A 21,342-nucleotide genomic window follows, 5' to 3' on the forward strand; every position below is an offset into this window, starting at 1 on the left:
GTACCCTTCCTGACTCTTCCCCCCGTGTGATTGGCTCGTTCTTTTCCAGAGGTGAGCAGGAAGCAGGGTTTATCGCGGTCAACGGGGCTGAAGACTTCTTCGGGTGACACCGCCTGGTCGATGTGAGGGCAGTCCTCATTGGCCAGGGCTGCTTTGGACGGCTCGCCGTTCACTTTAAAATCTCCAACTGCTGGTAAAGAGAGATGATGACTCATATCAGATTGATGACACTCGATAAGACAATATGAAAGCCAAACCTATACAAGAATTTCTAAAGGTTTGGTAATTACGCTGTTGTGTAAGGCCACGGCATAAAATTATTTAAATGATAATATAACTGAATGCATTTTTTTGTGTATTTGTTAACATTAGATAATTAGTACATTAGCTAACTTGAATTAACAATAAGCAATCGTTTTCAGCATTTACTAATCTTTGATAATGTTTATTTGTGCAAATACAATTTTTCACGTTACTAGTTACAACTTTTGATTTTAAATTTGTATTAGTAAATACTGAATAAACTAAGATCAAAGGGACACTCCACATTTTTTGAAAATATGCTCATTTTCCAGCTCCTCCAGAATTAAACTTTTGATTTTTACCATTTTGGAATCCATTCAGCCGATCTCCGGGTTTGGCTGTACCACTTTTAGCATAGCTTAGCATAATCCATTGAATCTGATTAGACCATTAGCATTGCGCTCAAAAATAACCAAACAGTTTCTATATTTATCCTATTTAAAACTTGACTCTTCTGTAGTTACATCGTGTACTAAGACCGACAGAAAATTAAAAGTTGCGATTTTCTAGGCCCTTTTAGCATAGCTTAGCATAATCCATTGAATCTGTTAGACCATTAGTGCTATTGAAAGTTACCAAGGGGACTATTTTCGGGCAGTGCGTAATATCATTGCGCCTGCTGCAGCCATGTTACGGCAGCAAAGTCCTTGATTATTACGCCAGAATGAGAGTATAGTTCCTAGCCATATCGGCCTAGAAAATCACAACTTTTAATTTTCTGTCGGTCATATGCTGCCTTCACGTGCTATCGTAATTATGGTAAATACCAAAATCCCACTTGGAAAATGCACATGAACACCCCTCATGTGGTATTTTCCACTGGGCAACTCGTAAAATATTTTGATGCCCGAGTTGCCGAGATGAGATTACCTTTGACCTTTTCAAAATGGCGGAGAGCAACAGCAACGTCGTGAATGGTTGAATGACAACAAAAGCAATGGTAAATACCAGTTCACAAATGGAAAATGCACTTGAACGCAGCAAACTGGTAAATTGTAGTTCACAAATGGAAAATGCACTTGAACACAACACGCTGGTAAATACCAGTTCACAAATGGAAAATATCATCTTTCCCATAGCACGTGAAGGCAGCATTAGTACACAATGTAACTACAGAAGAGTCAAGTTTTAAATAGGAAAAAAATATCAAAACTCTCTGATTATTTTTTAGCGCAATGCTAATGGTCTAATCAGATTCAATGGATTATGCTGAGCTATGCTAAAAATGGGACCGCCAGACCCGGAGATCAGCTGAATGGATCCCAAAACGGTAAAAATCAAATGTTTAACTCTAGGGGAGCTGGAAAATGAGTGTAGTGTCCCTTTGAGAAAAGCTGTTGAAGTATTGTACATTGTTAGTTCATTATAGCTAATGCATTAACTAATGTTAACAAATACAACTTTAATGTCAAGTGTTAGCCTTTTTCTTCACCTGTCCTAATTTTGGTGGATAGATTTAGCACAGAGGTTTGTGAACGGTTTCGCTTCAGCACCCTGTTTCACATTAGATATCGATTAGCATCCCAACTCGAAACAAAAAAATATCTTTAAAATTAACCCACCAGTTGATATCCAAGGATTAACATTTACAATGGCCGGGAAACTACTACAGCACCTCAACGAAAATTAGTTTCATGTTTCTGCATTAGGGCACTTACACAACATTGAAAGCTCTGATGGAAGGTTTGATAAAGAAGATAATATACGTTTTGAGGTTAAGGAAAGAGACGGTTCAAGTTGAAATCAAGTGGGAATACTGGAGATTGGATTTCAGAAAGCATTGGCCCACCTCATTGAAACACTCAGCGGATGTGTGTCAAAGTGTGCAGCAAATTTTAAAAACCTCGAATTTTTCCAATGCCCGTGCAACTATCCATGGCCATTAACATTAACAGCCCAGTGTATGTGTGTGTAGTCATCATTAATTGGTTGGCTGGGTAATCTGTAATTAAGGTGCCTGTAAAATCTACTTGTAATTGTACGTTCTGTGACAGGAAAACCACAGAGAGGGTCTTATCTACTAAACACTCTTGATTAGTCTCTTGTTTAGTTTTACTAGTCAAAGTTTTATGCTGAGTTCCAGACAAATTTTATTTCGGATTTTCCCCGCCTCAAACCTGTAAGTAATAAAAGTCTCGTTATAGTTCTGCGTAGGTCTTACGCCATGGGCTAAGTGTCGCTTTTCATTTATGCTTGCCCTTTGCAAACGTCTACGCACGACTATAAAGCCACCTAAAACTTCTGAAATGGCAAACAAAGTCGGATATCCGACCAGGGCAGATCAATCAACTCTCTGTCCTCAGCGAGATGCGTCATTTGACACCATGGATAAGATTGCAGCTAGCTTTTGGTGGCTAAAATGAGTATTGAGCATGTTACAATTTTTACCATTATCATCCATATTTATTTTTCAATCTATTTTATTAAGATACAAACAAAAAAAAATACAGAAAATATGTACAAAAAATTAAATGTTCAGGACTAAATGTCTTCTTTAAGCATCGTCTGTGTTTAGTGTGACCTCTCTTGGTACTAAACACATCTTGAGTGTTTTTAAGCAGAATGATGTAAAAATAATTTCTTTAAAATTAGGATTAATTTTATTTAGGTTTAAGAGAATCTGCAGTTTACTGCTATTTCTCAAGTGGAAGGGGAGTTTACCCTAAAAACTACTAGTTTAAATTTATATACAGTTTTTAATACTACATACACATTTCCTGTATTTTGTGGTTGTATTGTAATAAAGAGACTGAGAAACAATTATATAAGATCATTATAACATTGCAAAAACAACAAATCTGAGTGGCATGGTGGCCTAAGGCTTTTGCATAGTATTGTATTTCTAAAGGTGCTATTGACATGAAATTTTCACCAGATGTTAACAACCAATGCAATCCACACCTTTAAAGAAATCAAGCCATAGGTGTCCATGAATTAAGTTATAATTATGATATTTCATTAAATGTATATAGCGCCTTTATGCAGCACTCAAGGCGCTTTACATGTAAAAGGGGGATTCTCCTCAACCACCACCAATGTGCAGCATCCACCTGGATGATGCGACGGCAGCCATATTACACCAGAACGGCCACCACACACCAGCTTATCAGTGGAGAGAAGACAGAGTGATATGACCAGTAAGTATATGAGGAGATGATTAGAAGGCCAGTGGGCAAGTTATGCCAGGATGTGGGGCACACCCCTACTCTTTTTCGAAAGACATCTTGGGATTTTTAATGACCACAGAGAGTCAGGACCTCAGTTTAATGTCTCATCCAAAGGACAGTGCTTTGGCACTTCTACCAGCAGCAACCTAGTTTCCCAGGAGGTCTCCCATTCAAGTACTGACCAGGCTCAACCCTACTTAGCTTCAATGGGCAACTTGTCATAGGCTTCAGGGTGATATGGCTACTGAAAACGTTATATGTGATCATGCAAATTGACACAGACCCCTGAAGAAAAGTAGATGCAAAAAGGCATTTAAACTCAAGACAGTCAGTAATTAAAAAGCAATCCTGTTCCTTGTTAGTGCAAATAATAACATCTGGTTCAGTCCCAACTGATGGCCCATAAAATAGTGTCTCATTACCAATGTATCACGCAAGAAACATCTCATGATAGGTAAACCCTAACCCAGTGGTCACCAACCCTGTTCCTGGAGATCTACTTTCCTGCAGAGTTCACCTTCAACCCTAATCAAACACACCTGAACTTGCTAAAAAACTCTTTATAAACCTATCGGTGACGTCACGGACACTACGTCCATTTTTTTTACGGTCTATGGTGGAAGAATGAAGGGTCACACCTGAGCAATGCATGCAACTAGTTTCTCCATAAAATAGGCTTCTTGAGGTTTTCATTACCAACAAGTGTTTTTGTACAAAGTATTAAATACATTTCAGTAATGCTGGGTACACACCAAAAGATAATCGGGTTGATTTTGGGCCGATTTCCCCCCTTACAACAATCCTAGCTATGTACCGATTATCTTGATGGTTCTACAGATTATCTTATCAGATTTTTCCTTGGTGTGAGGTGTGTTAAGAGTGTCCGAACCTGATCGGAAGAACTTCGGAGCCGCCCCGATCGTTAACATGTTTAATATTTATGATCAGAAATCCTGATGTGTGGGGGAACCCCGAGGACAAACACGCGCACGCTCTTGAGATTGTCGTGAAACGAAACAATTTCCAATCAGAAAGCGAGATGAAGAAAGACGAAGCAGTCATGGCGCAGCACAAAGTGAAGTTGATGCAAAGTGAACTTGTACAGACCATATTCCCGCTGTCTCCATGACTCCTCACCCAAACCTTTTTCTTTTTTCTGTAAAAATCATTCTAAACACCATCATTGAAATTTCTTCCTGCATATCGTCCGCCATGCTTATTCTTAAGTGTCGCGAAGATTTCCTGTGTTCACAGTCGAGACTCTGGTTGAAAATCTGTGGTTTGATTTCTTTGAATGTATGGATTGCATGGGTCATTAACATCTGGTGAAAATTTCATGTCAATAGCACTTTTAGAAATATGTTAACCGAGAAAAATGGGGACGTGTTCAATTACTTATTTAAACAACTGTAGACAACTTTAAACTATTTCTACGATACATAATATGTATGAACATGAACGTTTAAATATCCAGTTACACACAAAATTGTCTCGATGTCTAAAGGTGACATTGTGGTAAAATGTACATTTGCAGTAATTTAGTAGGATAGATTTTCACATTGACAAACAGATTATAATAATTATTTCTTACCTTGGTATCGGATCTCAGAAACCTCTTCCTGTGCCAGAGGACATGTGTCGCTGTGAGTACTGGGTCGCGGAGAGTTATTGACTGATTTGCAGTAGTTGGGAGACCCCAGTTGAGGTGCTCGTGGTATATGCTTATTTTTCTTCTTTGGTAGTTTTTGTTTGGCCATCGCTAGGGAGTAATACATGCCGAAGTTGTTTACGATAACCGGTACGGGCATGGCGATAGTCAGCACACCCGCCAGGGCGCAGAGCGCACCCACCAGCATGCCGGAGGTCGTCTGGGGGTACATATCACCGTAGCCCAGTGTTGTCATAGTTACCACAGCCCACCAGAATCCGATAGGGATGTTTTTGAAGTGTGTGCCGTTACTAATGTAAGGATCGTTGGGGTTTTTTCCGATGCGTTCTGCATAATAGATCATAGTGGCAAAGATCAAGACTCCAAGCGCAAGGAAAATGATAAGGAGTATGAATTCGTTCGTGCTGGCGCGGAGCGTGTGGCCCAGTACCCTCAATCCTACGAAGTGCCGCGTCAGCTTGAAGATACGGAGAATTCGCACAAATCGCACCACGCGGAGAAAACCCAAAACGTCTTTCGCTGCTTTGGAGGACATGCCGCTCAGGCCCACCTCCAGGTAAAATGGAAGAATCGCCACAAAGTCGATGATGTTGAGGGTGTTCCTCACAAACTTCAGTTTGTTCGGACAGGTCGTCACACGAATCAGAAACTCAAACGTGAACCACACCACGCATACGCCCTCGACGTAGGTTAGCTGCACCATTGTCTCCGTCTCACGGATGATGTGCTCCACGGTTTCGTTGCCCTTAGTGATGTACTCGGTACGGTTGATGACAGGGTTAAAGGCTTCGTGGGTCTCCAAGCAGAATGTGGTGATGGAAAGCAAGATGAAGAACAGTGATGCGAAAGCTATCCACTGTAAGAGAGAAAGAGAGATAGACATCAATTATGCCACAAATGTCATTTTTGTCAAGGGTTTGTGTTGATAAAAATAGCTTGAATGTCATTTGGATAAAAGCATACATATAAATGTATTCCAAGTGAAAAAATATGCTAATGCTAATGGTCTAATCAGATTCAATGGATTATGCTAAGCTATGCTAAAAGTGGTACTGCCAGGCCCGGAGATCAACTGAATGGATTTCAAAACGGTAAAAATCAGATGTTTAACTCTAGGGGAGCTGGAAAAGGGAGTGTCCCTTTAAATTATGGGTCTGTTCCACATGCGAAGCTATGGCATGATTTTAGGAGATTTGAAAATATACCTTTTAATGGTGGTGCTTTTTGACTGATGTGGTCACTTACTTTACTGTAAATTGGGATTGAAAATATTTAAACTCTTAGCTGAATGCAAAACATTTTGGTTAATGAGCTTTGCGTTGATATTTATGCATTTGGTTACGCTTTTATCCAATATGTCTTACAGTGCATTCAGATTATACATCCGTATCAGTGGGGCTGTTTAGACTTGGTATTAAGATTAGGCTGTTTACACTTGGCATTAACATGCGTTTTTGTCGATCGGATCACAAGTGGACAACGTTTATGCCAGGTGTAAACGGTGTTCAAAACGTTTTGAACGCGACCACTTTCGACCACTTTCAATCACATCCAGAGGTAGTCGAAACCACTTTCGATCGGATCGCTTTGGAGCTGCGGAACGCAATGTGGTTGAATGTGTTCGAACAGCCACACGCGACCGCCTTCTCTCCGCCCATTTATCTAATCTGAGGTATTAAACACAAATTTTACGTCTTTTTTTGACTTCTGGCGTGAACATACGGTGAACAGCGCTATTTTTAGCCTTTCATTGATAAAACTACTGCGGGTGTTCTCCGTAGTTTCGTTTTGAAAGCGTGAAAGTTGCGCAATCTTATTTCATCAATTTCGCTGAAAATTCCGAGAAAGCTCTAACATACACACGTACAAAACTCTGTGCAGCATGTTTACTTGCTAAACAAGCAGTGGACTCCGACATAATATTAGTTTGCGTCCATATAAACTCATAATTACTCTCGCTCGCGTTTGAATGACAGCAGAGAGACTCGCCCACACCGTCTCACGGACCGTCCCCCCAGTATTCAGGACAGAAGTGGTCGAAAGTGGACAAAAGAGACGGATTTAAATACCAGGTGTAAACGTAATGTGTCTCTCTCGTCCACTTGTGATCCGATCGATGAAAACACATCTTAATACCAAGTGTAAACAGCCCCGATGTGTTTTCATCGATCGGATCACAAGTGGACGAGAGAGACACATTACGTTTACACCTGGTATTTAAATCCGTCTCTTTTGTCCACTTTCGACTGCATCTGTCCTGAATACTGTGAGGGGGTGGTCTGTGAGACGGTGTGGGCGAGTCTCTCTGCTGTCATTCAAACGCGAGCGGGAGTAATTATGAGTTTATATGGACGCAAACTTATATTATGTCCGCTGCTTGCTTAGCAAGTATACATGCTGCACAGTGTTTTGTACGTTTATATGTTGGAGCTTTCTCTGAATTTTCAGCGCAATTGATGAAATAGGATCGCGCAACTTTCACGCTTTCAAAACGAAACTACGGAGAACACCCGCAGTAGTTTTATCAATGAAAGGCTAAAAATAGCGCTGTTCACCGTATGTTCACGCCAGAAGTCAGAAAAGACGTAAAACTTGAGTTTAATTCCTCAGATTAGATAAATGGGCGGAGAGAAGGCGGTCGCGTGTGGCTGTTCGAACACATTCAACCACATTTGCGTTCCGCAACTCCAAAGCGATCCGATCGAAAGTGGTTTCGACTACCTCTGGATGTGGTTGAAAGTGGTCGAAAGTGGACGAGCTCAAAACGTTGTGAACACGGTTTACACCTGGCATTAACGTCATCCACTTGTGATCCGATCGACGAAAACGCATGTTAATGCCAAGTGTAAACAGCCTCAGTATGTTCCCTGGGATCAAACCTAAGCCCTTTGTGTTGCTAATGAAATGCTCTTCTTGAGCTTTATTGAGAATCCTTTCATTTTTATTTTTTACATGTTTTAATTTAGCAGACATTTATTTTATCCAAACCAACTTGCATTTTATTCATCATACATTTTTCTCACCAGAACATGTGATTCAAACCCATGACCTTTAAGATGCTAACCAACTGAGCTATAGGAACATTTTAAAAATGCTATGACGTGCAGCAAATGCTTTCATCATTTTAAAGTAGAAAAGCATTTGCTCAGAATGCATTTATGACATTATTAAAAGACTAAATGTACACGAGTCTATTTCAGCAGATTTTAAAGGAAACACACACGGATAATGTTGCATCTTCAGTTTGTCAATGTTCTACTGAGAAGTGTTTACTGCTCGAACTCAAGGTCATTGCTCGCTGTACAAGGACAGCATAGGATGACAGAAAGGCGCCAATGCAGCTAGGATAAATTTAACTGTGGTTCCCCTCACCAGAGACTCCTGCTCGGCCCCTGGCAAGGTTACCTCGAACAGATTCGGTGAGCTGATCCCATCACTGGTTTGAAAGGAGTGGGGGTGGTGTTCACTATTTACACTGTGGTTTACTCTAAAAGGGAAAAGCAAACATGGACAGATGGAAGTGGATTTCAGGAGGGGACCCCCACAGGATGACGGAATACTGCCTAATGTGGGAATTACATAATTGTGCCTGTGCTTACCCGAGCGAGGAATATTCAGAGGCTACAGCCATTATGTTTCCATTTGTGTATATTGATCAGATGCATGGCAAGAAATCATTTTTCAGCTTATTTTCAAAAATCATTTATAGGTTGCAGTTTCATATCTCAGGAGATTGGGTGGAGTTTTCAGTTTTGTTTTATTCAAGTATCATCTTAGTCTCAGATGCTTCTCCTAAAATTATTTAAAGCTTATAATAGTAGGTTGAATTGACTTGAATAACCAAGTTGTTTTAGCTTTGCTGCATTATTTTTAAATAAAAAACTATTGTTAAAATGCATTGAGAGAATGCAAAATTCATAGATTGTACACTTTCAGAAAAATGGCCACACAATGGTCCCCAGCTGTTACTGTGGCAGTACCCATTCAATAATGTACCTTTTTACCTAAATAGTTCATATTAGTACCTGAAAGATAATGGTACCAAATGTATATATATCTGTACATAAATTGTCTATATTAGGAACTTTAAAGGGTACCACTGCCCCATTGACGGCTAGGGATTATTTTTGACCATTTCCCCTGGTAGTGTTAATATTAAATAATCTAGATTTGATTAGAAGTGTTTGAATTCCTGTTTAAATATTCAATAATATTGACTTTTGTTTTGCAATCTTGGCAAATCTGAGGTTTAAGATCTCGGTAATACTTTATTTTACGGTGTCTTTGTTACACATGTTACATGTAATTATTATAGAAATAACAGTTAATTATGCATAATTACATGCAACTAACCCTAAACCAAACCCTAATCCTAACCCCAACCCTATAGTAAGTACATGTTATTAATGATTATTACTTAGTACTTAAATGTATAATTACACTGTAACAGTGATACCGTAAAATAAAGTGTGACCAAGATCTCTTCTGAAACTCTAATGAAGACGTTTGTGAGATTTCTGGGTGTTTTTCTCAGAAGAAATATCTGAAACACAGGAAACTTAAGCAAAACTTGCAATTTGCTCTCTATTTAATCTCATTGATGTCTATAGGAAATAATTGGGATGTTAAAGAAATCTTGTCATCATCTAATGGGAAGATATTTTTAGAAAAACCAAACTGTAAAAAGTAAACGTTGGATCAACTTTAAAATTACTTCAATAAATAATGCCCAAAAATGCAAAAAAAAAATCTTACTTTAAGTGAAAAATTTAAGTTGAAAATGTGTAAATATGTTATCAATTTAAGTATTTAAAAAAAAAAGTTTTTTTAAAATTTTAGTTTTATCTTTTAGGTGTTAGCAAATGTTTTTTAAGTAAAACAGCTATCACTTTTTACAGTGAAAAGTTTTTTTATTTTAAACAACTACATTTGTTTCGTGATAACTCAGGGCCAGAGTTATATAATTTTAAATTTATTATTTACTTTAGAAAAAGACATCAAAAAGCGCCTATTTATTTTTGTGTTTATTTAAGGACTGACAACACATACAACCATGTTTAGCACTTTCAACAGTGTGTTATGTAATTTCAAAGGGTTTCCTGTAAAATGATAACAAACTTTTGTATGTACACCTCTGCATGTGGGTATGGGAAGCTTTTGAAATTGGGTAGGCCAAATCCAGGCGGAAATCCCCAAAATAGCGCTTGAGTGTAAGAAAAATTAAGTTTTATTTTTTAGGTGTTAGCAATTGTTTTTTAAGTAAAACAGCTATCACTTTTTTACAGTGTAAAGTTTTTTTTAAACAACTACATTTTTCCCCATTTAAAGGCGAGGTGCATGATCGCCAATATTCATATTTGAAAGCACCTAGACAAACACGCCCATACCCCAATAGAATCTGGACCCTCTTTTGGTAGACCTGCCCACACATATGCAACCCAGGCAACGATGTCCGTAAGGAGTCATGCCTCTTAATGTTGATTGGCTACAAGTGTGTTTGGGTACTTGGCCCGACTCCCTTTTCCAAAGCGTTTTTCAAAAATCAGGCACCTTTAAGTTTATTTTTCTTATCCAACTAGCATCAACTATACTGTGTTTACTACATTAATTTTGACTTTGTTTCTAAGAAATATATCTAAGCAGAGGACTTCATTTGCTCTCCATATGTGATGGAATTTCATATTCCATTTTTTTGTAAAGAATATATAAGCAGGTATTTACATCCCAAGTATATAAACTTCTGATTGAAATCAGTTACAAATGAAGTTTACATTGATTCTGTAAGTGCATGCTTTTAGTCTTCTTGCGAGTATCAAATAACAAACATTTTTGCCCATAAATCATCTATTTGTGAGGCTTCCAACTTCAATACGCCTGCTTATCTCCCCTGCTCGTGATTTTATTCAAGCACTTAAATGTCTCTCACACAGGCATTGTACTGTAAATCTGGGTCAGCCAGTGCTCAGTTTCACAGACACTTTTCCCTCGATGTGATTCATTTGTTTTCTTTGTAGGGAGGAGGAAGGTTTTGTCTGTGAATGTCTGGGTGTGCATACACATAGACACTTTTAATTGAGGGCAGTTCACTTTATAACATTAAGGTCACCAGTGTGGACAGGCTGTCTGAATTTGAGGTTGGTGTATAGTAGGGTTGAACACAGTGGCGGCCGGTGACTTCTTTTTTCAAGCGCGCTCGATGCAAAGTTCGTCACAACATGTATGTAGCCCCTCATGTGTGTGGTTCTTTTTTTCAAAATATGTGTTCTGCGCGTCGAGAGATCTTGTGTGCATCACGTGTCTTGTCAAAATAAGTGCCTGCTGCAGACGCGTCTAAAGGGTTAATGATAAAAGAGACGCTTGCGTTTGCCAGATACTCGCATAATCTCATGCCTAATCAAAGTTTAGTGTTAAGGGAGTGTCTTGCGTGTATTTTGTGAACATGAGCATCTCTTTTATCAAACTGTACGCGTGTGCAGCAGGCATTTATTTTGACAAAACATGTGATGCACACAGGACCTCTCAACGTGCAGAACACATATTTTGAAAAAAGGGAACCACACACATGACACTCCAAACACTTATTTTGAAATTAGCGCCCCTAGGATGAGCAGTCACGAACCGCAACCGGTTGAACACCTGGTCACCATTTCTAAGAAACCAATGAGATGGAACAGAGGCTGTTGAATAATTTTAAAGTGAACTATAGAAATGGAGGATGGAAGTAACGGTCCTTCATTAGATATTCGTGAGAACCAATTTTACTTACTTACTTACTATTGATGAGAGGCGTCCCCATGAAATCAAAACTGGCAATTCTTATTTTTATGTAATATTGCAGTGTTTATTATAAACAATTTATCTGTGTAAGTTTTTTTTCTTTTTTTAAATTAACTCTTTCCCCACCATGTACGAGTTTGCATAAAAAAAGTGTTCCTGATGAATTTTTATTTTAATCTGCAATACCATGATTATCTACTGCACTTACCCAATTTATAAAAAACTAAAGCAAAAACGTTATTTACTTATTTTAAAATCTGTGTATGTTTTGATAATCATTCTGAATCTGATCTCTAACAAAATTCCTTCACAAAAATGCAATTATTTCAGCTTTTTGCTAAAAAAAAAATATTTTTAAAGAAAAATACCCATATTTAAGCGTTTATAAACAGAGAAAAAAATATAGATAGGATGAAACGTTTTTCACGTTTTGTTTGTTTGTTTCTTTCATTTGATATATTTGTATGTTTATACATTTTTAGAATAAAATTTTTCTGGAAGGCATTTTGTGAAACGTTTGTAACAATCACAAAAAAATGCTTGTGGGCAACTTTTCAAAAAAAGGCTGGCGGGGAATGTGTTAATGAACTCATAAACTTCAAGCAAACTCTAAAAAATATACTTCCGTCCTCTTGTGGCGATTATTCTCTGATGACGTCATCTAGACGGCTTGGGTGCATCCGTTAACTCCGCCCCCTTCAACTGTCAGTCTGCGGTCAGGTCTATTTCTGAATGAAACTTTTCTACATCCAAAAGCATAGTGGGTAACACAAGACATGCCTACTATTTTCCTCACATGGTATTCTGTTTTACTCCCAAATGCATCATAGCACAGCACAGAAGTAAAGTCGATTGCGACTTCCGGTTCAAAGGGAAAAATAAAATTGCTTCACGATTTTTGGCTAATGTTAGTTCTATAAAGAACCTTAAGGGGGCGTGCACACCAATGCTTTTACGGCCGCCGCCGGCGCATGTTTTCAATTGTTTCCAATGGAAGGACAGCGTTTTTCAAAAAAGCCAGCAGCTAGCATTTTTTTTTTGCGCTAAAAACCAGCGCTCGGCATGTTTTCAATGCCGAACACCGAGAGTTGAACATTTTTCACCTTTGGGTGAAAAGCTTAGCTCGTCAATGTCAGTTCTCACACGGCTGTCCAATCACAGTGAAGTGGGGGAGACAAATATCACAACAACCAACCGACGCATCGTACAATGACTGATAAACAAAGCAGAAGAATCGCGGCAACTAAAGCGCTCAGCTGAAGAAAGCTGGCAGTGGGCTGAAATAAAGCTGCCAGTTGCATCCGCCGGGCATTTTCAACCTTGTAAAAAAGCTTTGTTGTGCACGCCCGCTTAAGCTGTAAAATAAATGATTCACTGTAGTGGTCACTTGTCTGCTTTCATTATATGAAAAAACATCTCAACATCCTTAACTTCTTCTGTGTCCACAGAAAAAACAAACAGACAGCTTGACAGTAAAAATGCAGTTAATAATTGATCAAGGTAAGATGGATTACATCATCACTACAGTTTATTTCTCTCTATATCTTTTTCTATCCAACCCCAATTGTCTTTTAATTTCAAGTAATTCGTGAGAACGAATTAATCTATGAAAAATATCCAAATATATGTAAAAGAGAAAAAAGCTTTCTCATACAGTAATTGTCAAATCACTTTGGCTCTCCTCAAGCACTTTCTCATGACCTTTAGATCCTGTGTTTGATCTGTAAGGACGTTTTATCTCCACTCTCCATTGATCAAGATCTTCGCAAGAACAGCTTGATCATCCTGGTCTCAGGGGACACAATAGGATCCCTTTCTCCTCTTCTGCCCTCCCATTACACAATGATGACCTCAGGAGAGTGACAGCGCTCGCTCCGCTACAGGTTTATAATGAACATCTCATTCCAAATTCCATTGACTTTCTGTCTTCAGTGGAACACAAAGCAGAAATTCTTATAACTGCTGCATTCGCTTGTTTCCGTTTACAATGAACATCACTAAACAAATTAATTACATCCAGTATACATATAGATAGATTTTTACATTTATGCATTTGGCAGACATTTTTATCCAAAGCGAATTTAAGTAAGTTACACAATTTTAATTAGCATCTGTGTTCCCTGGGTTCGAACCCATGACATTTTGCGGTGCTAATGCAGTGCGCTACCACTGAAGCCGCCTTTCCACTGCACACGACATACGGAAACGACAGTCGGAGTTCTCCCCCTAGTGGCAGTCGTAATGAAGTTTCAGTTTAATCGTATATGGGAGGGAAGCTCATTCCAGCGCAAGAGGCTTCATTCTAATATATTTACCATGGTGGAATAAATAAATGAATGCAAATGAATGAAACAATAAACAGCTATGCATATATGACAAAGATTGCCAATATTTTTTTGAGAGAACATATAAAGACAAGATTAAAATAATTACATACACAAATTAAATTAATAATGTATTTATTATCAGTAATCAATAGTGTTTTTTTAAGGATTCAAGTGTAACTAATAAAGTTAAACCAAAAGGATTAATCATTTTCACCTCACACACAGTTTGTGATTGGAATACAATGAAAAACATAACTTCCGGTCGGCATATCGCATGCGGTTTAGTCGCACAAGTTCAAATTTTTTAACGCATCCAACCGTCAAACGGATCCGATATTTACGCATCCGCAGATGGTCGGCACCTCACGCATCCGCTTTGCGACTCTCTATAGGAAATGAATGACTTCCGGCTTATCGGCCGTCGTTTGTCGTGTGCAGTGGAAAGGCGGCTTGAGCTTTACAGAACAAATATGAAATTTGTGAACCAGATTAACCAATACAAAAAATATTTTTTATAGACTTAGACTTAAAGGATTAGTCAATTTTCTTTAAAAAAAAATCCATATAATTAACTCACTACCATGTCATTAAAAATGTTGATGTCTTTCTTTGTTCAGTCGAGAAGAAATTATGTTTTTTGAGGAGAACATTCTAGGACTTTTTTCATTTTAATGGACTTTAATGGACCCCAACACTTAACAGTTTTTTTCAAGGTTTCAAAGGACTCTAAACGATCCCAAACGCGGCATAAGGGTCTTATCTAGTGAAACGATTGTCATTTTTGACAAGAAAAATAAAAAATATGCACTTTTAAACCACAACTTCTCTTCTATATCTGGTCCTGTGATGCGCCAGCGCGACCTCACGCAATACGTCATCACGTCAAGAGGTCACGGATGCCGAATGCGAAACTACGCCCCAGTGTTTACAATTGTGGAGAAAGTGGACCGTTCCGACGTTGTTGTATGTCGAATGATACTAATTAATGTCTTTGTATCAGTTTATTGTTTAAAATGGTCCGCAAATGTGCGTTTCATATATGTAACACGTGACCTTTCTACGTCATTACGCACTTATGTGAGGTCGCGCCGGAGCTTTCACAGGACCGGAGATAGACGAGAAGTTGTGGTTTAAAACTGCATATTTTAAATTTTTCTTGTCAAAAATGACAATCTTTTCGCTAGTTAAGACCCTTATGCCTCATTTGGGATCGTTTAGAGTCCTTTGAAACTACGTTGAAAAAACTGTTAAGTGTTGAGTTAAGTGTTAAGTGTTGGGGTCCATTAAAGTCCATTAAAATGAGAAAAATCCTGGAATGTTTTTCTCAAAAAACATAATTTCTTCTCGACTGAACAAAGAAAAACTTCAACATTTTGGATGACATGGTGGTGAGTTAATTATCTGGATTTTTTTTAAGAAAATTGACTAATCCTTTAAACTTCTTTTCTCTTAGCTAGGGCGAATAAATGTTCTTATTTTCAGTACATTGACTAAATGATCAGCCTGTTATTCATACAAAGTCATCATTTTGAAAGGGTAACAGTCCATTTTTACGAAATATGGTTTAAACCTTAAAAAAGACACACAAACACCATTTGTCCTCATGGAAAAGATAACATCAGAATTTTTTTACCAGGATTAGTGTTGGGGGTAGTTTAGGTTTCATTTAAAAAAAATTGTCCTTGGGTCAACACAATATGTTGCCCGGGGGACATCTCTCACTTGACATCAGGTCGAGCTACTTATTGTACTTCCTGTTGGGTTTAATCAGCAACTTCCTGGCGCTCTATGACTCATTGAACATAATGCATACCCCCCCGCGCGCCGGGATGGGGGACGCTTGATGTCCGTCCCGAAGCGTTGTCATTTTCAGCTGTTAGTCTGAGCATACAATCCCATTTTCATTATTAAGCCCTTGAAAAGAAAAACGTGTGAGCAGAAGAGATGTTGAAACTCACTTAAAGCGCTGCTAACTGTATTATTCGGTGGGCGGCCCGGGGACGCTGATTCATTCGTGTCTATAAACCAATGGATTTGGCTGATGGTGGCGATATAGCTGAAATATGAGATGTTCTCATTAAACACACACACACACACAAACGCCAGTTAGGCTGCTTAATGAATGACATGCGTTTGGATAATTACTTTGAAAACCAGTCTGGACAAGTTCACATCCGTGCAGGCAAATTTAGTTTATAGCAATGAGCTATTTTTCTTCATGTACTGTTTGCTTGTATTTATGGCGCAGTACTCGTGTTGTCGTTTGAAACTTAACAACTTATGATTCTGTATAGCTCATTGATTGAACCCATGAATCACCCATACTGATGTATAAAATATATAGCTTGTAATGCACTGTAGCATCTGCAAAATGCGTAAATGTAAATATAAACTAAACTCCAGGTTCTTAATGGTCCATAAGCACTAAAGGGGGCACGAGTAATCATCTGTCATTTAGCCTATTTGAAGATTTATTATGGTTTTTCGAATTGAGAATCTCATTATAATAATCCTCATTACCGTAATGCAACTAAACGTTTTACGTAAGTGTTTTTATTTTCAGTGTTGACTCAAAATAACGACAATGTCGAAATATGTCATGCTCTAGAAAATGTTTTTTACCAAAAATAAAATATGGGTAAAATATGATCCAACCCAACCAATGGGTTTAAATAAACCTGATCATTTTTCCGTTTGACACAACCATGTGTTAAAACAACCAATCATTTTGGCTGAAACAGACCAGCACAGGTTTATCTATAACCCACTGGTTGAGTTGGACCATGTTTCACCCAACCATGGGTTAAACCAACCCAACATTTTTTGGAGTGCACTTTAAATAATATACAATTTCTTGTTTTGCATTTAATAATAATTTGATTTGTATATTTTATACAGCAGCTTTTTTATATATTCTTGTATTTTTTATAGCAAAAATCTAAACTATCCAAACAAAAGTAAAAAAATTAGTGATATTTTAGCATTACTGTAGAGTAATATAAATATTTTTTTTCTTAAATATGTATGTAGTATGGAAGGTTTTTTTGGACTTTTTTAAATTAATTAATTAAATTATAAAATAATTAATTAAATTATAAAATAATTAATTAAATTATAAAATAATTAATTAAATTATAAAATAAAAAATAAAACCGCAAAATATGTCCCAAATTTGAAAATGAAATGCTAAAATAAAAATTAAAACATTATATTAAATTATTTCATTTTCAATGTGATGAACCATCATTCCGGCCAAATTAAAAAATTAAATTAAATTGATGATTTGACATTTCATTTTCAATATAATCTTGAGTCAAGACTGACAATATTAAAATAAAAAGGCAAGCTTGAAAAGGAATCTGTAAATAAATTTTTTAAAAGGCTTTTTATTCATGCCCAAGCAATAATAGGGACAAAATGTAAAGTTTTTTTTTTTTAATTTTATGTTCTTAATTTCTTTTTCATTTTCGTTTTAATTTTCGTGTTCACTTTTATTTTTAACTTGTATGCAAATTCAATGTTAATCAGTGGGTGGGGCTTACTTGTTTTAAAAAGGGGGATTGGCTGAAGCAGTGTTGCCAACACAGTGACTGTGTTGCTTGCCAACTTAGCGAACTTATTGCTACATCTAGCGTCTTTTAGACCCATTTAGACAAACTTAGCGACTGTTTGGATGAACCGTAGCTTCACATCTGTACAGATATGCTATTGTGTCGATTGTACTGGCCAACGAGTGCCGGGTGGCGCTGTCACGGTGAAATGTGCGTCTACCCTCTGTGCATGGAGCTGGGCAATGTTGCAGGACAAGAGAACATGTTGTCAGCTGAATAGTAGCATCTTTTTAATGCAAATACAAAATAACAAACATCAGGAAACACTCAAAATGATCGTATTTCTGGTTATATTTCAGACCACATGCAGATATGACAGATTGTGTCTTTTATTTGATCCTGGAGGTAATGTAGTGTCATCATTATAAGAGTGGTCCAGTTACAGTCGCATTAATCGGTCCACAGTTAGAGCTCAAACCGAATAACATTTCAAGTATTTTTAGCACAGTTTAGTATTTTTAGCTCAAAAAATGAAAAGGATTAGATTTTATCCTTTGAAAATGTATCATTGTTGCTTAAATTAGCTAACTGAAAAAATGATTGGATGTCTGTTTGTTTGCCTGAGGAGCCCAAACCTTTAGCCAATCTATACAGTATATGTCACTCCCAGGTTATTATGTTATATAAATTACCCAATGTTGGGTTGTTGTTATGCAACCATGGGGTATAATAACCCAACAGTTGGATTAAAATAACTCAGCATTCGGTCAATATTAACCCAGCTGTGTGTTCTATGCAATATTTACCCATTATGGGTCAAAAATAACCCAGCCAGATGTTTTTACGATTTTTTATTCTTTGATAAATCTAAAAAGATTATGGGTTTTTTTGATATCCCATGAAAGAATTCTGCAAAAGTGGGTTTGTTCTAAGATGTTTAAATCTACTTTCGGATTTTCCAGATGAGGCTTTATACTCAGACCAAATGGATGAATATAATTCGTTTTTCTTTCATGCATTATTGAATACTGAGCTACAAAAATCCTTTATTTGTTTTTAATTTGATTGCATATTGTAAGGCCAACTTTAATCGTCTGTTTCCAAGGAAGGTTCTTTGGCTTCTACATATAAACTTTAAATTGGTGATATTCTATAAGCTCCCAAAGCTAGTTGTATGCCTTGATGATGTATATTGTCCAATTATTTTATATATATGATTTCCTGGCAGATCCATAAACAATACTTCCATAGTCTAACTTTGATCAGATCAGAGTTCTATATAAGTTCAAAACTGATGTCTTATCTGCTGCCCATTTATTTTTGGATAAAATCTTTAAACTATTCATGTCTTTAAAAAAATATTTGAAGCATGTGGAATAAAGGACAGCTTACACTTACCTTAAGGATTATTAGGAACACCTGTTCAATTTCTCATTAATGCAATGGTGTAATGGTGTGGAGGATGTTTTCTTGGCACACTTTAGGCCCCTTAGTGCCAAATGGGCATCGTTTAAATGCCACAGCCTACCTGAGCATTGTTTCTGACCATGTCCATCCCTTACCATGAACCTATCCTCTGATGGCTACTTCCAGCAGGATAATGCACCATGTCACAAAGCTCGAATCATTTCAAATTGGTTTCTTGAACATGACGATGAGTTCACTGTACTAAAATGGCCCCCACAGTCACCAGATCTCAACCCAATAGAGCATCTTTGGGATGTGGTGGAACGGGAGCTTCGTGCCCTGGATGTGCATCCCACAAATCTCAACTGAAAGATGCTATCCTATCAATATGGGCCAACATTTCTAAAGAATGCTTTCAGCACCTTGAATCAATGCCACGTAGAATTACGGCAGTTCTAAAGGCGAAAGGGGGTCAAACACAGTATTAGTATGGTGTTCCTAATAATCCTTTATGTGAGTGTATGTTGGTTTGTATACACTGTAAAACCCGACAAGTTCAGAGTACTCAAAAATTTTGTTGAAACTGATTACATAAATTTTTTTAAGTAAGCCAACATCAAAAATTTTAAGTAAAGATAACTTAAAAAATTTCAGTTAACCCAAATTTAAAAGTTTACGCTTCATTTTATTAATTGTTCAAGTACAATATACATAAAACTACTGTTCATTATAAGGACTGTTTACGATAAATATTTTTTGTATACCGCACTTAAAACCTCTTTTTACCATTAAATTTTGTTCACAAGTCACAGAAATAGATCGTGTGACTCATGAAAATGTAATACCACTGAAAGTGTGTTGAGACTGAACTCAGTGCAGACTTTCACACAGTCATCATAGTTTATATGATAAACCAACATGTATCCGACCTACAGCCTATGCACAGGCACTACACTTCTGAACAATGGTAACCACAAAACTAAAAAATAGCAAACTATTCTAAATCTCCAACATAAATAAATGTTTAACACCATTTAGTCTTTCTCTTTACTAAAAAACACATAAAATAGCACTTAATTTCAAAAAATGCTCTCGTATTGCAGGCTCATGCAAAGCATGCTGGGAACTGGAACCTCCTCAACCAATCGTGTTGATTTAACTTTAAACTGAAGTAAATTTGCAGTGCCAGACTCTTTCTTAGCTAACCTGGCAAATTGAACTGATCACAATCACCAAAAGTTTGTACTTATTTGCAGTGTTTGTTACAATGAGGCTGTGGTATTGAAATGACTCCGTTTGGAAGTAATAAATAAATTTTTTGAGTTCTTTGACTCATTTTATTTGAGTTTGTGGAACTTAAAATGGCGAACTTGTTGAAAACACATAAAAATTTTAAGCTCAATAAACTTTTTCACAGTATTGAGTTCAGTTCACTCATTTTAAATGAGTACATTGTACTGTTCGGGTTTACAGTGTAGAGATCGAGAGATATCAACTGTGATTACTGCAACTAATTGAGTTGTCAAGTTCTAATGTAATTAAAAGATTCTTCCTAATGGAAAGGAGCTAAAAATATCTCCATACAATTGAATTGACTCTGGAAAACACAGACCTTCCGACTGAGAAAACCTATGTAATATACAGGGGAGGATGTTTCAGGATGCACCTGAATGACATGAAAATGGTTGAAAGCACCACCTCTGTACCCTCTTAAACTTGCCCCCTCTTGAGTGTCTGAGAGGTTCTGAATTTAGAAAACGTGGTAAAAATAATCCAACGCCCTTGACAGAAATACATATTTGATGCAGAAACCCAACTGCCTTATGCCTCGGTGATCGCACAGAGTGCAACAGAAACAAGTTTCGTGGAATCTTGGCCACGGTCTTACGGACTTCATCTGCCCATTAATGCGTATTTGCTGTCTGGCACCCTAGCGTGGTTCATGTTTCTCTGTGTTGTTGCCAGGAGCCGTGGCACGTTTCATCACTACAGCAGACAGGGTCGAACAGCCAGGCTCCTGGCAGTGTAGCCCAGAGCAAGATTAATAATACATTTCCTTAAAATGCCAGACTTTTACTTGTTTATAACATGCCCAGACCAGCACCATAAATATACTACTAAATCTCAATATAAAGACAGTT

The 21,342-nt window shown here is 37.4% G+C and overlaps 1 protein-coding gene across 3 annotated transcripts in view; it reads right to left on the reverse strand.

Moving 5' to 3' along the window:
- kcnc1b (potassium voltage-gated channel, Shaw-related subfamily, member 1b) overlaps nucleotides 1-21,342 on the reverse strand; it is a 28,399-nt gene that overhangs the window by 4,617 nt on the left and 2,440 nt on the right. For 2 of the 3 annotated variants that reach the window (XM_065297701.2, XM_065297699.2), the window contains exons 2-3: nucleotides 5,062-5,995; nucleotides 5-190 (exon numbers count right to left, since the gene is read on the reverse strand). In XM_065297701.2, the coding sequence (XP_065153773.1) occupies nucleotides 5-190; nucleotides 5,062-5,995 (1,120 nt within the window). The remainder of the gene's footprint in view (nucleotides 1-4; nucleotides 191-5,061; nucleotides 5,996-21,342) is intronic. The other variant, XM_065297700.2, reaches the window with a different exon arrangement.

This window comes from Paramisgurnus dabryanus, chromosome 23 (genome assembly GCF_030506205.2).
Source record: "Paramisgurnus dabryanus chromosome 23, PD_genome_1.1, whole genome shotgun sequence".
Taxonomy (NCBI): Eukaryota; Metazoa; Chordata; class Actinopteri; order Cypriniformes; family Cobitidae; genus Paramisgurnus; species Paramisgurnus dabryanus.